Here is a 20,365-nt window from a genome sequence, read left to right as displayed (position 1 = left end):
TTTACCACAGAGACATGTTACGTAACCTCGTAACTAGGTAAACTTACCAGCAAAGATAGCGGGATCAGCTGAGTCAGATGCTACTATTTTCAAACGTTTTATTCAAAAAGGGGCACAAACGTATGGTTAATACAAAACATTCAGATCATATACGTCGTCACAACTCAATCTAAAACACCGGTGTAATAATAATCATTCAAAACACAAGCTCGCTTGTCGTCTAGGGGTAATGTAGATTTTATATCGTTCGCTGGACATCTGAAAGTCTTTTAGCTCACGGCAGTTTCACGTAGTTGCCGGCGGAAGCGTCGCGTTGGTGCACTTTTGTTAGAAAGACAGAGAGAGGGATTTAAGAGTTTACCCGATCGGGTTTCCAACCTGGAGTAGTTCAGTTTGTGAGAGCCTCGTTGGGGAATGAACGCTCATCGGTGGCCTCCCCTGTAGCTAAGCCGTCTTCCGTGATGAAGTCGCCAATCCCAGGCAAGGGAAGAAGGGAAGGACGCACACGACCCTACCACCGGCTGTAGCTATTAAAATGCTGTCGCAGGATTTCTAGCGTTTCTCCTTCGTGCGTCTTCTTGGTGCGTCTGAGGGGCCGTCACTACAGCCCCTCTTTTATCTGGACTGGCAGGGTTGTAGATGTCAATCAGGGTGGGGGGGTGGGGTTTGAGGCGATCCTTCCCCCATCACCCATCTCACATTGCCCTGAGATTTTGCACGTAGGCCAATTCCTTATCCCACAAAGGTGTCTCCCAAAACAATGGCTATGTCGGAGGCTTTTGTCTTGTTGAGCGGCCAATCCACATTCCAGACCGTAAGGCTCTCTCTCTCTCTCTGGCGATTCTCCCAAAGGAGGGGGCTGAGGTCATAACACCTCCACCCATAGCAGGTTTTTTACCAGCGGTTTAAAAACAGGTTGGTACAGGACTTTTTTTTTTGTGAATCTACATACTATACAAGCTTTTCTCTTCACAGAGTACTACCGTGATACATTCAAGTCATTATCTAAACAGGTAACAAGTACAGTCCCCCTTTCTTTAATACCTTAACCTCACGTGCCATACTAAAGTCTGGTAGCATCAAACTTCAGCTCAATAACCACCTTATTTGCTTTCTTCAGCAACATAACTAAGGAGGTGTGATCTTAGCTTAGGTGCATCTACAAAAGTTTATACAAATACTAATCGTTTCGGTCGTGGTATTTCACCGGCAGGTCTCCCAAGGGGTGGTCTTTATTATTCACAGGCTTTGGCGCGAACCCGTACAACCGGCGTTGTGGTTTACAAAGGGCATTTCTATTACCCATCGCCTTTTCCTGGTGAGTCCCCCCGTGGGGACTGCGAGTAATTTGGCACGGTACTCTCCCGCCTTTCCTTCCCACAAGGGTTATTCTCTTAACTCCGCATCCACCCAGGTAGTTAGCCCTTCTGCCAAGACCATACAGGCTGATGTGTTTCAGGGCGAACCTTTCCCCCTGGCCGCATTTAAATTTCGGCTTCCTCGCAGCGCTTTCTTGAATAACAATAGCGTGTGAGGCACCTTTACATTCCAAATCAACCCGTAATCGGTGCGTAGGCATCATTTTAGACTTTAACCTTTTTCCCTTTGAGTTGGGAACTACAGATTTACCGTTCTCCCCCACAACAACAGTTATCTCCCCATTCATAAACTCCACATTAACTCTGAACACTCCCCTCAGCACAACCCTCTGGGGACTCGCACTCCCCAAGGTTAACCCTTTCTTCCCCGAACCAAGCCTATCTGATCCAAAAGGACGGCCGTCTCGTCCAGCTGAGTCAAATACCTCAGCTTTTTCCTGAGCTCCGTGACTAGGTTCAGCACCACGTGCATTCCCATCTTGGACACACTCAAACGGGACATTGGCCTCTTCCAGGCTTTCATCACCCATACCTTTTTCAAATTCTAACGTCCCCCGATCCTTCCAGTTACTCTCTAGGCAGCCCCCCGTTGGGGAAGGCGCAACCCTGTGAGCTGAAACAACCTCCTCGGCCATTCCAGCTGACTTCTCCACAGCAAGGATACCCTTTCTCTCTAAGACTGCCCTCATTTCACTCTTGGGACCATCGGGAACACCTTTAGAACTCTCAACTTCTCCAAACAATTCTGCCAAACCAGACAGATCAACCATGTCCAACTCTGGACCTTTTAACAGCTTTATCCGTTTCTCATCTTTATTTCCTACCTCTAGGACCTTTCTCTTCACTAAGGGGGGGGGCTATCTCCTCGCCCTTACCCCCTTTCACTTTACTACTTTCTGTTTTACCACCCTCGGAACCCTCGTGGTATAGGGTCGGTAAAAACGTCTTGGCCAATTCACTACTGGCCCGATTTAAACTGCTCTGGTTCTCAGCTGCTTTTCTCGACAGGCTGCAAGTGTCCGCGCATGCGGGATAGCTCGGGGACTCTATGGGCGGGGCCTCAACACGCACCGGTCGGCGGGTCATAGTCATGGCTGACCAAACTTTTCCTCCTGCTAAATCGTTTCCAAGGAGGACATCCACATCAGTTCTTGGGAATTCTGATGGCACCCCCATTTCAACTGATCCATACACCAGCTCACAATCCAAAATGACCCTACGCAAAGACACCCTTTCTGTCCCTTTTTCTATTCCTCTCAGGGCTACCTCGCCCGTCGGAGGTCCGAATTGTAATACGTTACGGCTAATTAATGATAGCTCCGCCCCCGTGTCTCTCCAAATCCGTACGGGGATAGGCGGGTCCCCCTTCCTCACAGACACGGTTCCGTGTGACATATAAATCTCCGACCCCTCGCGCTCTCTGCTCTCCTGGGACCCTCTTGCCGATTTTCTGATTACCACTGCACACCCGATAGGAATCGCTGCTTTCCCTCTCTCTGGCTCCTTTCTTGGAGCAAAGCATTTAGATGCAATATGACCCACCTTTCCACAATTAAAACAGGTCACACCAGGACCTCTCCTGCCATCTTGCCTCTCCTCCTCAATTTTACCACTAGCTCCCAGCGGGATCTCCGCCTCAGCCGGCGGACTTTCTCTACCGTTCCCACGGCCTCTCTGGTAACTTTTTGGCGAGGAAAACTTTGTCTTGTGGGTTAGGGCATATTCATCTGCGAACCTAGCCATCTCTGAGATGGACTGATTCGTCCTCTCATTTAAATACATTCGGATCTCCTCCGGAACACAACCTTTAAATTCCTCAACCAAAAATAACTCCCTGATACGCCCATAATTCTCGGCCACCTTTTCCGCGGTGCACCAGCGATCCAAGAGCACACCCTTTTCGTGGGCTAGCTCGGTATACGTTTGATTCCACCCTTTCCTTAAGTTTCGGAACCTTTGTCTATACGCCTCAGGTACTAACTCGTAACCTCGGAGAATGGCCTCCTTTACGATCATAATTCCCGTCCCTTTCTGGGGGCAGCGCGGCATATACCCGCTGTGCTTTCCCTCGTAACACACTTTGTAACAACGCCACCCACTGCTCTCTGGGCCACTTCTGATTCACTGCCACCTTCTCAAAAAGCAAGAAATAACTATCAACATCCGTCTCCTCGAAGGGGGGGACCAACCTCAACGCCCGACTAACATCAAACCCCTCCTCTCTCCCCCTTGAGCTCTTCGCTCTTGCCTTCGCCTGTCCAGCTCCAATTCATGGCTCCTTTGTTTCTCTTTCTCTTCTGCTTCTACTTCTAGCTGCTTTAGCTGGAGCTCATGACCCCGTTTCATCTCTAATTCCTTTAGTTTGAACACATGCTCTCTTTCCTCAGCCTTTTCCTTCGCAGCCCTTTCCTCAGCCTTTTCCTTCGCAGCTCTTTCCGCAGCTTTTTCCTTTTCCTTTGCAGCTCTTTCCTCAGCCTTTTCAGCTGCTTCTAGCTGCTTTACTTTAAGCTCATGGTCCAACCTTGCTTTCTCCAACTCTGCCTGATCTGTCCCACTCGCTAATCTCTTTTCGGGGATATTTTCCAAATCCTCAGCTGCAAACACCTTCTTCCCAACGTAATACTGTTGTATGACCCTTCACACTTCCTGCTTTTTCATTGCTGGCTTCACCACTGTGAGGTCTAACGCCTGCGCCAAATTTACCAAGTCTGATTTTGTAGCCTTCCCTAGCGCCTCTACCGTCGGGTTTCTCGTAAATTCATCCATCTTTGCTGGTTTCCTGTCTGGCTACCTGCGTAACCAGATTTAAGTTTGGACTTACAGCCCGATTCACTGACCCTCCCCTTTGGTTTCAAATCCGGGACGAGTACCCCACTTGTTACGTAACCTCGTAACTAGGTAAACTTACCAGCAAAGATAGAGGGATCAGCTGAGTCAGATGCTACTATTTTCAAACGTTTTATTCAAAAAGGGGCACAAACGTATGATTAATACAAAACATTCAGATCATATACGTCGTCACAACTCAATCTAAAACACCGGTGTAATAATAATCATTCAAAACACAAGCTCACACGTCGTCTAGGGGTAATGTAGATTTTATATCGTTCGCCGGACATTTAAAAGTCTTTTAGCTCACGGCAGTTTCACGTAGTTGCCGGCGGAAGCGTTGCGTTGGTGCACTTTTGTTAGAAAGACAGAGAGGGATTTAAGAGTTTACCCGATCGGGTTTCCAACCTGGAGTAGTTCAGTTTGTGAGAGCCTCGTTGGGGAATGAACGCTCATCGGTGGCCTCCCCTGTAGCTAAGCCGTCTTCCGTGGTGAAGTCGCCAATCCCAGGCAAGGGAAGGACGCACACGACCCTACCACCGGCTGTAGCTATTAAAACGCTGTCGCAGGATTTCTAGCGTTTCTCCTTCATGCGTCTTCTTGGTGCGTCTGAGGGGCCGTCTCTACAGCCCCTCTTTTATCTGGACTGGCAGGGTTGTAGATGTCAATCAGGGTGGGGGAGGGTTTGAGGCGATCCTTCCCCCATCACCCATCTCACATTGCCCTGAGATTTTGCACGTAGGCCAATTCCTTATCCCACAAAGGTGTCTCCCAAAACAATGGCTATGTCGGAGGCTTTTGTCTTGTTGAGCGGCCAATCCACATTCCAGATCGTAAGGCTCTCTCTCTCTCTCTCTGGCGATTCTCCCAAAGGAGGGGGCTGAGGTCATAAAACTCAAAAGGGCAAGGAATGCAAACTGAAGATGCTGTAATTAAATGTGCAAAGCATTCGGAATAAAGTGGATGAACGTGTGGCGCGATTAGAGATTGGTCGGTGTGATGTTGTGGGCATCACTGACTTGTGGCTGAAAGAAGGCCATATTTGTGAGCCTAACATCAAAGGATATACTTTGTATTGAAAGGACATGGGTCTTTTCAATAGAAGGCATAGGTGGTGGTGTGGCTCTGTTCGTAAGAGATAGAATTACATCTTTAGAACGAGCTGACATGGGGTCAGAGAATGTTGAATGTGGATGGTGTTAAGAAACTTTAAGGGTTAAAAAGCCATTTTGGGAATCATGTAGGGCTCCAAATAGCCAAGATCTGGGATTGAGATTGCAAAGGGAGCTGAAAAGGTATTTAATAAGGGTAATGTCACAATTGTAATGGGGGATTTAATTATGCAAGAGGAATGGGAAAATCAGGTTGGTGTAGGATTTGTAGGAGAGGGAATTTGTTGGATGCCTAAGAGATGGCTTTTTAGAGCAGCTTGTGCTTGAACCTACTAGAGGAAAGGCTATCTTAGATTGGGTGTTGTGTTATATCCCAGATCTTATTAAGGAGCTTAACAGAAAGGAACCCTTAAGAGGTAGTGCTCACAATATGATTGAATTCATACTGCAATTTGAGAAGGAAAAGCATATCACATGTATCATTGCAATGAAACAAAGGGAATTACAGAGGCATGAGAGAGGAGCTTGCCCAGGTGGATTGGAGGAGGATACTACTGGGGATGACGGCAGAGCAGAGCTGTCTGAAGTTTCTGGGAATAGTTCACAAAATAGGATAGATATGTTTCACAGAAGTAGTAATACTCAAATGGCAGGAGTAGGCAACCATGGCTGACAAAGGAAGGCAAATGAAAGGAAATTATAGGCCAGTTAGTCTCACCTCAGTGGTTGGGAAAGTGTTGGAGTCCATTATTAAGGATGAAGTTTCGGGGTACCTCACAAGATAAAAGATAAAATAAGCCAAAGTAAAGGGAAATTTTTCCTGAAAAATCTGTTGGAGTTCTTCGAGGTTGTACAAAGGAGATACAGTGGATGTCATTTATTTGGATTTTCAGAAGGCATTTGATAAGGTGCCACACATGAGGCTGCTTAACAAGATAACATTTCATGGCATTACAGAAAAGATACTGGCATGGATTGAGGAAGGCTGACAGGCAGGAGGCAACGAAGGGGAATAAAGGGCACCTTTTCTGGCTGGTTGCTGATGACTAGTGATATTCCTTAGAAGTTTGTTACTTCTCATGTTCTTTGTCAGTGATTCAGATAATCGAATTGGTGGCTTTGTGGCAAAGTTTGGGTATGATACGAAGATATGTGGAGGGGTAGGTAGTGCTGAGGAAACAATACGATTGCAGCAGTACTTAGACAAATTGGAGGAATGGGTAAAAAAGTGGCAGATGAAATACAGTGTTGGGAAATGTATGATAATGCATTTTGGTAAAAGGAACAATACTGCACATTTACCTGAATGGATCACACATCAGAGGTGCAGAGAGACTTAGGAGTCCTTGAGCAAAACTCCCAGAAGGTTAATTTACAGGTTGAGTCTGGGTAAAAAAGGCAAATGCAATGTTGGCATTTATTTCAAGGGAACAGAATATAAAAGCAAGGAGATAATGCTGAACCTTTATAAGACATTAGTTAGGTTGCATTTGGAGTATTGTCAACAGGTTTGGGCCGCATATCTCAGAAAGGATGTGTTGTTAATGGAAGGAGTCCAGAGGGGGTTCATGAGGATCATTCTGTGAATGAAGGGGTAAACGTATGAGAGGCACTTGGCAGCTTGGGCCTGTACTCACTGGAATTTAGGAGAATGGGTGGGGATCTCATTGAAACCTACTGAATGTTTAAAGGACTTGATAAGGTGGATGTGGAGAGGATATTTCCTATGGTGGGGGTATCCAGAACTAGAGGGCACAGCCTCAAATTTGAGAGGCGACCTTTTAGAACAGATGTAAGGAAGAAAAGGAAGAATTTTTTTTTAGCCAGAGACTAGTAAATCTGTGGAATGCTCTGCCACAGACTGCGGTGGAGCCAAGTCCTTGGGTATATTTAAAGCGGAGATTGGTAGTTTCCTGATTGGTCAGGACATCAAAGGATATGATGAGAAGGCAGGTGTGTGGGGTTGAGTGGGATCCGGGATCAGCCATGATGGAATGACAGAGTAGATTAGATGGGCTGAACGGCCTAATTGTGCTCTTGTCTCTTGTGGTCTGACAAATTTGTTGGAATTCTTTTTGGAAATAATAGGCACCATAGACAAAGGAAAGTCAGTGGATGCTTGAGAAAGTGGTGTATGTGAGGCTGCTAAAGAATGTAAGAGCCCATGGTATTACAGGAAAGATGTTAGTATGGACAGAATATTTGCTGATCAGCTGAAGGCAATGAATGAGAATAAAGGGTGGCATTTTTGTTTAGCTACTGTTCATTACTGATGTTCTGCATTGGTCAGTGTTGGCTCTGCTGCTTTTCACATTATATGTTAATCTGGATGATGAAATTCATGACTTTGTGGCTAATTTTGTAGTTGACACAAAGGGAAGTAATGTTGATGAAGTAGGGAATCTGCAGAAGGATTTGGCAGACTAGGAGAATTGGCAAAGAAGTGGCGGATGGAATACAGTGTAGGGAAGTGTACAATTATGCACTGTTGTGGTAGGAATAAAGGCATGGCCTACTTTTTAAATTGGGTGTGAATAGAGAAATTGGAGGTTCAAATGGACTTTGGAGTCTTAGTTGCAGTTAATTTCCTTAAAGTTAACTTGCAGGTTGTGTTGGTAAGTAAGAAAGGCAAATGCAATGTTAGCATTCATTTTGGGAGGATATAAAAACAAGTATGTATTGCTCAGTCTTTATAAGCCATTGGTCTGACTATATTTCAAAGTAAAGTTGAAAGTATGTTTATTTCCAAAATGTATATATATGTCACCATGTACAACCCTGAGGTTCATTTTCTTGAGTGCATACACAGTAAATCCAAGAAACATTAGAATCAGTGGAATACCGCACCCAACAGGATGGACAAAACCCAATGTTTAAAGGACAATAGCCTGTGTAATATGAAAGAGAGAATAAAAAAAACCCACAGAATATATATTCAGAATGTGAGGTGAAGAATCCCTGAAAGTGAGTCCATTGGTTGTGGGAATGTTTCAGTGATGGGGCAAGTGAAGTTATTCCCTCTGCTTTAAGAGCCTGATGATTGAGGGGTAATAACTGTTCCTGATCTTCAAGTAGATGTGCTCATTGTTGGCATAGGGATTACCATGATGGACTAGGCCGTATCCACTACTTTCTGTAGGATATCCTGTGCAAGAGCATTGGTGTTTCCATAACCAGGTTATGATACAGCCAGTCAATATACTCTCCACCATATATCTAGATAAGTTTGTCAAAGTTTTAGATGTTTTGCTGAATCTTTGCAAACTTTTAAGGAAGTAGAGGTAATGCCGTGCTTTCTTTGTAATTGCACTTGTGTGTTGGGCCAGGACAGATCCTCTGAAATGATTACACTGAGGAATTTAATTCGCTGATTTAAATCGCTGATCCACCTCTCCACCTCTGATCCCCTGATGAGGATTTTTTCATGGACCTCTGCTTTCCTTTTGAAGTTAATAACCAGCTCCTTGGTCTTGCTGACATTGAGTAAGAGGTTGTTTTTATGGTACCACTCATCCAGATTTTCAATTGCCATCCTTTCTGCTGATTTGGCCAACAGCAGTAAATTTAAAAATGACTTTGGAGCTATGCTTAGCCTCAGGAGTCATAAGTTTAAAGCGAGTACACCAGGAGCTAAGTACTAAAGGGTATAGCCGCAGAATAGACAAGGGATGAGCTAGAATTTAGATGGAGAATCTGGAATCCTTGCCATAGATGGCTGTAGATGCGGTCATTGGGTATTTTTAAAGCAGAATTTAATAGTTTCTTGATTAGTAAGGGCATTAGTGGTTATGGGGAGATGCTATGAAAATGAGTTGAGTGGAAAAATAAATCAGTAGAGAGACTCAGTGAGCTGAATGGCCTAATTCTGATCCTGTGACTTATGCTCTTAGTTTCCCAATGCTCAAATTCCAACCCTATGAATCCTCTTCAATAGCTTCTCTGCTACTTGTATGAATCAGTCTATAGTTTACACAATTATCTGTATTTCCCTCCTTGAAAATGGAACAATATTACAGTCATCTGGGACCCTGTTTGTGGCTGCACAAGATCTTTATCAAGACATCAGTAATCTCATCACTTGCTTCTCTCAATAACATGGTGTATGTCCCATCATGCTGTGGGCTCTAGGGCTTTATTCATGTTCTTTCAAAGACCCAGCACTACCTCGTTCTTCATCTCAAAATGCCCTCATATTTTAGTATGCTCTGTGGTAATCTCACCATCCTCTACCCCCTTCACCTTGTCAGATACTGACTGAATGAAAGTACTCTGTTCATACCTCATCCACATTCTCTGTCTCTCAGCATGTTCTGTCTTTTATCCTTGAGTGGTATCCACTCTCTCGAGTTAATGCTCTTGTTCTTGATGAATGTATTGAATGCTTGGGGATTTGCTTTAATAGCTACTTGCCAAGGACTTTCCATGGCCCATCCTGGTTTTCCTAATTCACTTCTTGAGTTCTTTTCTAGTTTCTTTACAACTTTCAAGGGCTTCATTTGAATTTAGCTTCTGAAACTGTATATATATTCTTTCTTAGCTTGATTCACCATCTTTCTTTCATAATCCGATGTTCCCATCCTTATTCCTCTTGATTACTGGAACATATGTGTCCTGTAGTCTGTGTAGTTCTTTAAACGCTCTCCATCTGTTAGATGTGGACTTGTCCTAATATAGTAATTCCCAGTTAAATATCCTTACATCCTGTCTAATATTCTTGTAATTTACCCTGCTGCTGTTTAATATTTTCTCACAAGGTCCATACACATTCCAATTCATAGCACTCTTTAAAATTTAAGAAGTTGTGATTACTGTTTCTTATATGTTCTCCCACCGAAAGTTTAGTTACCTAGCTAGCTTATTTCCCAATTCCAGGTGCAGTATACTCATTTTAGAAACTGTCCTAGTGGATGCACCCAACAAATTCTGCCGAATTTAACATCTTGGATAAGGAAATCCCAGTTTATATTGGGGAAATTGATGTTCCCCACTCAACAGCCCTACTTTTACACTGTTTTCCTAATCTGCCTGCGCAATTGCTTCTCAGTGTCTCTGTGGCTATTCTGGGGTCTGTAGTATAATCCCATCAGAGTGATTGCACCTTTCTTATTTTTGAGTTGTACCCATGTAGACCCAGTGGTAGGAAAACTATTTGTGAGGGTGTGTGGGTGGGGTAGAATCAACTCATATTTGGACTCAGTGAATGGGCCCTCCATTATGTCTCCTAACTGCAACTTGATATTGACTGATTAATAGTGCAACTCCAAGCCTGTCTTTTATCTACTCTACTTTTTAAAAAGTAAAACATCAAAACAGTCCAGTGCATCTGTCAACTAAGTTTCTGTAATGGCAACAGAATCATAGTTTCATGTATTGATCTATCACTAAGTTTATTCACTCTTACCCTTACTACTCAGCATTAAAATAAACAAATTTCAACCTATCCATTCAATTGTGTGTATTACCTTGTTCTTTCTTACCTGGTCCTTCCTCTCATTCTCTTCACTTTCTGACCTGGTACTTTGCTTCCCATCCCCCGTTAAACTCGTTTCAACCCTTCCAAGTAGCATCAACTAATTATTGGTTTTCCTCCAGTTGAGATGCACCTGATACGCCTCTTGTACAAGTTGCCCCAGTTCAGAAGAGTTTTCAGTGATTTGAAAAACCTGAAACCCTGTTTCTCCCCCCTCCCCCCACCACACCAGCGCCTCAGCCGCTTTATTAGCTCTATACTTATTAGGAAAACATCCCTCTTTTTACTTTGTACCTATATCCTTGGTGCCAATGTGCACCATGACCTCTGGTTGCTCTCCATTCACTTTAAAAATGTTCTATGCCTGCTCTAACACATCTCATGGTGGTGGTAGTAAGTGTGGTTAAGAATTTGATTTGGCACTTTCCAACTATTTAGAAAGCTGGTATTACAATAGTTCAATTACTCTGCAAGTTACTACCATGCTGGCTTGGAAATGTACCACTGACCCTTCAGTGTTCAGAATTCTGGAGTTTTTTATCTAATAGCACTGGGAGTCTGATTTTAGCTCTTTACCGTCTTCTCAAGTGCATAACTGCAAGCCTTGTCATTAGCACTTGTGTATTACAAATTAAATGTTGCTGTTTTTTACATCTACAGATTGCAAACATGTACTGTGGAAAGGTTCGGCCTTTGCTGCCCTTCATCGTGGAAGACCACCAGAACCACCTGTCAATTACGGAAAATCTCCAAATATTGGTAAGATGGAAAGGTTATTGGAAATTTTAAAATAAAAATCTCTCCATTTGATACATCCACATTTATTTTTGCATTGCAAATTTGGAAGTTGGGTGGAATGGAGTGTAAATGACAGTGAGGCTCTTGAACGCTCTTCAGTTCGCAGTCAGTATTTGGCAAGACCTATTCGAATGCTTAAGCATAGGCTTGCAAATGGAGAATAAAATTAGTACCACATAAGTATGAGGCAGTGATCAACTCCAGAAAGATAGAATATACTTACCTTCCTATGAAGTTTATGGTATATCCAGTACATCCATGAGTGTATTTTTGGAGGTGGGTGAAATTAAATTAGTCCTACTAGAGCAGGTCGGAAGATGGGTATTCTCCAGTGGTATGCAGGGTCCCAGAATGGATCTCTCTATCACCCTACTAGCTGTTTTCATTTGTAATTCTCCTATCCATGCCAGTATGTTACTATCAATGCAATGAACAGGATCTTGTGTGGTACCTTATTAAATTCTTCTTGGACATTCACATACACAACATCTAGTTATACCCCATATCCAATCTGTTTGCTACATCAAAAATCTGGATTGTTTTCATTAGAGTAAGAATGGATTTCTGTATGTATTTTTACTTTCTGTATGTGCTTCTACTTATGGATTCTAGTATTTTTTTACTCCACTGATAAATGTTAAGTTAACTTGTCTATGATTTTCGTGTTTTCTGTCTCTCATCTTTCTGGAATTGGGGTGTTTCAATCAGGGTAGACCTTTACAGTATACAGGCAGTCCCCGGGTTACGTACGAGTTCCGTTCCTGAGTCCGTATTTAAGTCGGATTTGTACGCAAGTCTGAACAAATACATCCGGTATTATTTAGCGTCAGTTAGTCAAACGTTTGTCTTGGTATATAGTATATATTTTAACTTCCTATGCATATAAAACACTTAAGAAACGTATGTATTCCAATAATTAAACCACTGCATTGCTTAGTAATAATTGTAGCTTTCATCGGGGCAGGGCTTTTCACATGCTCCATTATTCTCACTTTATCCATTATCCTTTAAAATTGTTCTGATTGTTGACGGACTGTAGCCTAATGTTTTTCTAATGACCGATGGCGTTTCACCTCTTTCCAAACGCTTTATTATTTCCACTTTATTTTCAATCGCAATCGCTTCCTGTCAATGGAACAGAAACACTGCAGGCTGTGGGTCCCGAGCTCCGCCAGCTCCTGAGGTCCGCTGGGTCTTAAGGACCACCGCACACCGTCAACGGAACAGAAACACTGCGGGCGGCAGGTCTCGAGCTCCGCTGGCTCCCGAGGTCTGCTGGGTCCTAGTGACCACCGCACTGAGACAGGCTGAATGGGACAAGTGGGGGCTGTGCTGGGTTTGGGTATTTGATCATCCACAATATTCCGTGTGGAAAGTTAAACTGGAGGTGGCAGTGTTTTTTTTTATGAGGTCATGTTGCGAGCTCGATATCAACCCGGCACGGATGGTACGGGAGTCACTGGATCGACATCTGGGAGCGGTCTGTTACTGGATCGAACTCGGAAATCTCCATTCTCCAGCCCGGCGCTGATCTCACTGCGCCACCAGCTGACCGGAACGGGGGGTGGAGTGGGGTCAGGGTGAATCTTACTAAGAGAATTTTAAGCCAAATACGAAGTTAAACACTCAACACGGTGTCAATGGCAACGACTTAAAATGGCGGACAACATTGGGATCTGACTTAAAATGGCGGACGGCATTCTCCTTCCTCGGTTCGTAAGTACGAGTTGTCTGTAAGTCGGACATTCGCAACTCGGGGACTACCTGTATAGATAATTTTGCAACTGCTCGACCAATATATCCATAATCTGTGGAGTCACTTATCCATCCCCTCCCATTTGCCCATTATTTCTATTGGGTTGCTTTATTGTCTAATACTTCTTTAGTTTCAATTATTTCCTCATTTATCTCAGCCAGTCTTTGCTCTTTTAAAAAGATTTTCTCAATAATTTTGCAGATATTCCAATACAATTTGATACTGCCCTTGTTAAGTCCTCTGCGTTGTTTTCTCTGTGTTCGCAGGGGCAGAAGGGAAACCTAATAGAAGTTTAAGCAACACACACAAAATACTGAAAGAATTTAGCAGGCCAGGCAGCATCTGTGAGGGTAAAAAATAGTCCTGCTGAAGTTTCTCGGTGCGAAACGTCAACTGTACCTTTTTCCATATGTGCTGGCTGGCCTGCTGAGTTTCAGCATTCTATGTATGTGTTGCCTGGATTTCCAGCATTTGTACCTTTTCTGTTGATCCTGATAGAAGTTTATAAGTTGGTAACCGATATCTTTTTCCAGGGTTGAAATGTCTAATACTATAGTCTGCATGCATTTTTTAAGCTAAGAGGGGTGTAAATTGTGAGCCAATTATTTTTTTATACTGTGATAGCTGCCTGGAATGCACTGCTGGGGTGGTGGTGGAGGCAGATGTGACTGAGGTATTTAACAGGCTCTTAGATAGGCACATGAACAGATGTGTAAACAGAAGAGACTAATAAAATTTTAATAGTGTAACTAGTACTAGTAAGTAAAATTTTACTAGTGTACTCAAGGCCCTGTTGCCATATCTTTATTTATTTATTTATTAAGATAGCGTGTAGAACAGGCTGTTCTGGCCCAAAGCCACACCACCCAGCAACCCACCTGTTTGACCCTAGCCTAATCACGGGACAACTTACAAAGACTAATTAACCTACTAACCCATGCATCATTTGACTGTGGGAGGAAACCGGAGCGTCTGGAGGTAACCCATGCATTCATGGGGAGAAACGTACAAGCTCGTTAGAAAGGATGTCGGAATTGAACTCCAGTCTCTGATGCACCAAGCTGTAATAGTGTCATGCTACTGTGGCACCCCATTACTGTTCTGTGTTCTATGAGTTTCCATAAATGGATCACCCTGCTCACAGAATGTCATTTTCATTTTAGAATCTTTTTATTGGTACATAATCTTCTACAGCTATAAAATGATACAAAACTTCAACAGATTAATATGTATACAATTAATAAAACTGAAGGAAAAAAGCTTATGGTAAAATATAAAAATGGAAATTTTTTTTTCATATATATAGGAAAAAGAAGGAAAAAAAAGAACCCCATCTAACTAGGAAAAAAACCCCCCACTAACTACAAAAAAAAGGAGAAAACCCATTAGGAATCAACCCCCGGAGCAATATGTTTGACCATCTAAATATAAAAAAAGAGTCATCAACCGCCATTTCATATTTATTTTTAAAAAAAATTGGAAGGAAATCATATAGCTTAATTCAAATTAAATGATAATATTTGACAAAAGAACCCCATCTTCTCTCAAAATCGAATCGAGGATCAAAAGTTCTGCTTCTAATTTTTCCCAAACTAAGACATAACATTACTTGAGAAAACCATTCAATTAATGTAGGGGAAGAAATATCTTCCCATTTTAATAAAATAGCCCTTCTTGCCAGTAGTGTAACAAATGCTATTACATGTTGATCTGAAGATCAGATACCCTGAATATGATGTGAAACTATTCCAAATAGAACAGTCAATCTATTAGGTTGTAAATTAATTTTCTACAATTACTAAAGCTCTGAAAATAAAGATTTCCAAAACGATTTTAATGAAGAACATGACCAGAACATATGTGACAATGTAGCTACTTCAGTTATATATCTATCGCAGTAGTTGTCTACACTAGGAAATATTTTAAATAGTCTCTGCTTTGTTAAATAATAACAGTGAACAATTTTAAATTGAATTAAACAATGGTTGGCACATATAGAAGAAGAGTGCCACGAGAAAGTGAGAAAAAAGAAGATCTTGACAGTAGAAGTTGTTCCTCCAACCTGAGTGTGGCTTCATCTAGACTACCTGGACTATTCCTCTTCCCACCCTGTCTTGCAAAAATGCTATCCCCTTCTCACAATTCCTCCGTCTCCGCCGCATCTGCTCTCAGGATGAGGCTTTTCATTCCATGACGAAGGAGACGTCTTCCTTTTTTAAACAAAGGGGCTTCCCTTCTTCCACCATCAACTCTGCTCTCAAATGCATCTGTCCCATTTCCCGCACATCTACCCTCACCCCATCTACCCGCCACCCCACTCGGGATAGGGTTCCCCTTGTCCTCACCTACCACTCCACCAGCCTCCAGGTCCAACGTATAATTCTCCGTAACTTCTACCACCTCCAACGGGATCCCACTACCAAGCACATCTTTCCCTCCCCCCCTCTTTCTGCTTTCCACAGGGATCACTCCCTATGCGACTCCCTTGTCCACTTGTCCGCCCCTCCCCCCCCCCCCCCCCCATCCCTTCTCACCGATCTCCCTCCTGGCACTTATCCTTGTAAGTGGAACAAGTGCTACACCTGCCCTTACCCTTCCTCCCTCACCACCATTCAGGGCCCCAGACAGTCCTTCCAGGTGAGGCGACACTTCACCTGTGAGTCAGCTGGTGTGGTATACTGCGTCCAGTGCTCCCGGTGTGGCCTTTTATATATTGGTGAGATCTGACGCAGACTGGGAGACTGTTTCACTGAACACCTATGCTCAGTCCGCCAGAGAAAGCAGGATCTCCCAGTGGCCACACATTTTAATTCCACGTCCCATTCCCATTCTGATATGTCTATCCATGTTCTCCTCTACTGTCGAGATGAAACTACACTCAGTTGGAGAAACAGCACCTTATATACCGGCTGGGTCGCCTTCAACCTGATGGCATGAACATTGACTTTTCTAACTTCCGTTAATGCCCCTCCTCCCCTTCTTACCCCATCCCTGACATATTTAATTGTTTGTTTTTTTTCCTCTCTCTCTGCCCATCACTCTGCCTGTTCTCCATCTCCCTCTGGTGCTCCCGTTCACCTTTCTTTCTCCCTCGGCCTCCCGTCTCATGATCCTTTCCCTTCTCCAGCTCTGTATCACTTTCGCCAATCACCTTTCCAGCTCTTAGCTTCATCCCACCCCCTCCGGTCTTCTCCTATCATTTTGCATTTCCCCCTCCCCTCCTCCTTTCAAATCTCTTGGTATCTTTCCTTTCAGTTAGTCCTGATGAAGGGTCTCGGCCCAAAACGTTGACAGTGCTTCTCCCTACAGATGCTGCCTGGCCTGCTGTGTTCCACCAGCATTTTGTGTGTGTTGTTTGAAATTCCAGCATCTGCAGATTTCCTCGTGTTTGCGTAATAAATTTGAATACTGGCTACTGACCCAATTATAACAGATTGGTGGGGGTTGATGTTGGTCTGATGAAACATTTGAGTTTAGGCCAGGATGGTTTAGTCTACTATTACTGACATGTGAACAGGCATTTCAGATAGCCAGTTATGGGGGTGGGGGGGGGGAAATCAAAGCATTTGGGTTTTATTGAAGCAGAATTCTAGATGGCAAAGAAAAAGATTGCTGTGGCTCTGAGATTTCTAAATCTGTGCTAGATACAAGTGTGGTACCAGATGATCGGAAGACAGCAAACATGTCCCCTTTTTCCAAGAAAGGCAGCAGGGGGAAGCTGGGTAACTGTAGATCTGAGTCTAACATCACTGGTAGGAGGATACTGGAAAAATTGAGGAAGTGGATTGATGGGTAATATATGGCTTTGCCAAGGACAATCCTGTCTGACTGGTTTTATTGAATTCTTTAAGGAAGTCACACAGTATATTAATGAGGGCAGGGAAATTGATGCAATTTAATGTACTTTAAGGGATTCAAAGTACATTTATTATCAAAGTATGAAAGCAGTATACAGCCTGCTGAAGGGTTTTGGCCCAAAACATCGACTGTTTACTCTTTTCCATAGATGCTGCCTAGCCTGCTGAGTTCCTCCAGCATTTTGTGTGTGTTACAACCCTGAGATTTATCTTCTCCACAGAAAACCATGAAACAAAGAAAACCTTAGAACCTGTTCAAAGAAAAGCATCAACTCTGCCCCCAATGTACAAAAAAGCAAATTGTGCAATTGGCAACAAGAAAGAACGAATGCCAATACAGAATATAAAACAAAATCAAGAGCCATACTCAGTTCAGCTCGATATTCATTATCTGCAGGGTGCCCTGATTCAAAATCACCCAAAGCAACAGGAAAAGGAGTAACTACAATCCAATCCATAAACTTTGGTACCATCGTCTGACAGCATCGAGGACAGAGAGAGACCATTTGAATGCAGGGACCTTCCCTCGGCAATAGTGAGAGAGAGAGAGAGAGACACTGTCACACGCAGGCACCTTCCTCCAGCGGTAGTGAGCGCGAGGTTGGCAGATGACACAGGACACACGCTCGCCTTCCTCACTTGCCTTGATGTTTCAATCTTTCTCAATGTTGTAATCGGCAAGAAATTGAGTCGGTCATGGGCTCATGCTTCTCTAAGTTTTTGGCCTCGATGCTGCTCCCCTCCTGGAACCTTCTCAGATTGCTTAATCAGCTTGAAAACACACTGTCAATATGTAGATCACAGTAAAATCAACATAGGCAAGTTGGATCCAAGGTTGGCTTGACGATAGGAGACAGAGTGATGGTATAGGGTTGTTTTTGTTATTGGATGCCTGTAACTAGCATTGTTCCATGGAGATTGGTGCTGGGACCCTTGTTTGTAGCATAATAATTATGAATGATGTGGATATAGGGAGGAAGATCAGTAAGTTTGTGCATAATGTTAAGATGGGCAGAGTTATTATTGTGGAAGTTAGTCATAGGCTATAAAGAGACACTACTGTTGTGGTGAAATAAGTTGAAAATGGCAGATGATGTTCAATCCAGACAAATGTGAGGTGGTGTATTCTTGGAGTGAAACTTGAATCTTTTGGAATATCAAAGACTGGAAGGACCTTGGACACAAGTCCATAGATCTTTGAAAGTGGTAATTCAGTTTGATAGTGTGATTAGGAAAGCATGTGGAATGCAGGCTTTCATTATTTGGGGAATTGAATACTAATGTAAGGAAATTATGCTTCATGTTTATAAAACTTGTTCAAACTTCACCTGGACTACTGCATACTGTTCTGGATACCACACTATAGGAGGGATATGATAGCAATGGAGAAGGTGCAGAAGAGATTCACCAGAGTATTGCCTGAGGACAGACTGGAGAAAGTAAATCTTTCCTCCCTCAAGTGGGGGAGGTTAACAGAGGGTGTGACTGGGTACATAAATCTGAGGGTTATAGATAGATTTCTCCCAAATCAGGGATCTATAAAATTAAAGTGCTTTAGTTTAGGATAAGGGAATAGAGATTCAGAGAGGAATTGAGGGGAATTTTTTCACCCAGTGAGAAGTATGGTACTGTGCAAAAGACTCACATGTACAGCTAAAGTGCCTAAGATTTGCATAGTACTTCAGTATTCATGTACAGTTGGCCCCCCCCTTATCCACGGGGAATTGGTTCTGGGACCCCCTGCGGATACTAAAAAACGTGGATGCTCAAGACAGTGGACTTAAGGACCCGGCAGAGCTCCGGAGCTTATTTAACCTGTCTCAGTGTGGTGGACTTCAGAACCCGGTGGGGCTCGGGACCCACTGCCCGCAGTGTTTCTGTTCCGGAAAACAATCACAGTTGAAAATAAAGTGGCATTAATCAAGCGACTGGAAAGAGATGAAACGCCATCGGTCATTGGAAAAGCGTTAGGCTACAGTCAGGATAAAGTGAGAATAATGGAGCATGATGAAAGCTACAATTATTACTAATAAATACAGTGGTTTAATTGTTGAAATATATATGTTTCTTAAGTGTGTTATATACATAGAAAGGTAATATATATATTATATAGGAAGACAAACTTTTGACTAACTGATGCTAAATAATACTGGATGTACCTGTTCCGACTTGGAGAACTTGCATTTTTTTTCTCGATTCGTGGTAACCTCCCGTATACTTTAAATCATCTCTAGATTACTTATACCTAATAAAATGTAAATGCTATGTAAATAGTTGTTATACTGTATTGTTTAGGGAATAATGACAAAAACAAAGTCTCTACATGCGCAAACAACATGTGCTGGAGAGAAAACTACCAGGTTTTCCCGATCCGTGGTTGGTTGAATCCGCGCATGCGGAACCCTTGGATAAGGAGGGTCGACTGTATTGCACTGTACTGCAGTTGCCAAAAAAAAAACACATTTCATTACATATATGAGTGATGATAAACCTGATTCTGATATATGGGGCCTTTCTGAGATATGGGACCCAAAACTGTTGGCAATACTCCAAGTGCAGCCTGACTAGTATCTTATTAAGCCTCAGCATTATCTCCTTGTTTTTGTATTCTATTCCTCTTGAAATTAATTCCAACTTTGCATGTGCCTACTTTACCACAGACTCAACCTGTAATTAACCTTCTGGGAGTCTTGCATAAGGACTCGTAAGCCCCTCTGCACCTCTGATGTTTAAACCTTCTCATTTAGATAACAGTCTACACTATTGTTCCTGTCACCAAAATGCATTATCGTACATTTCCCAATACTGTATTCCATCTGCCACATTTTTGCCCATTCTTCTAATTTGTCTTAGGTTCTGCTGCAATCGCATTGCTTCCTCAGCACTACCTACCACTCCACCGATCTTCGTATCATCTGCAAACTTAGCCACAAAGCCATCAGTTCCACTATTAAACTTTGACAAACAATGCGAAAAGTAGCAGTCCCAATACTGACACCTGAGGAACACTGCTTGTCACTGGCAGCCATTCAGATAAGGCCCCCCTTATTTCCATTCACTGCCTCCTGCCTGTCAGTGTTCCTCTATCCATGCCAGTATCTTTCCTCTAACGGCATAGGATTTTATCATGTAAAGCAGCCTCATGTGGCACCTTATCAAATGCC

At 43.1% G+C, this 20,365-nt stretch overlaps 1 protein-coding gene across 10 annotated transcripts in view; it reads left to right on the top strand.

Annotated features, from left to right (window-relative positions):
- brwd3 (bromodomain and WD repeat domain containing 3) overlaps positions 1 to 20,365 on the top strand; it is a 340,825-nt gene that overhangs the window by 9,210 nt on the left and 311,250 nt on the right. For all 10 annotated transcript variants that reach the window (XM_073058687.1, XM_073058689.1, XM_073058692.1 and 7 more), the window contains exon 6: positions 11,451 to 11,549. In XM_073058687.1, the coding sequence (XP_072914788.1) occupies positions 11,451 to 11,549 (99 nt within the window). The remainder of the gene's footprint in view (positions 1 to 11,450; positions 11,550 to 20,365) is intronic.

This window comes from Hemitrygon akajei, chromosome 10, assembly GCF_048418815.1.
Source record: "Hemitrygon akajei chromosome 10, sHemAka1.3, whole genome shotgun sequence".
NCBI lineage: Eukaryota > Metazoa > Chordata > Chondrichthyes > Myliobatiformes > Dasyatidae > Hemitrygon > Hemitrygon akajei.
The sequence above is the reverse complement of the archived record's forward strand: the minus strand, read 5'-3'. Positions and strand labels throughout refer to the sequence as shown.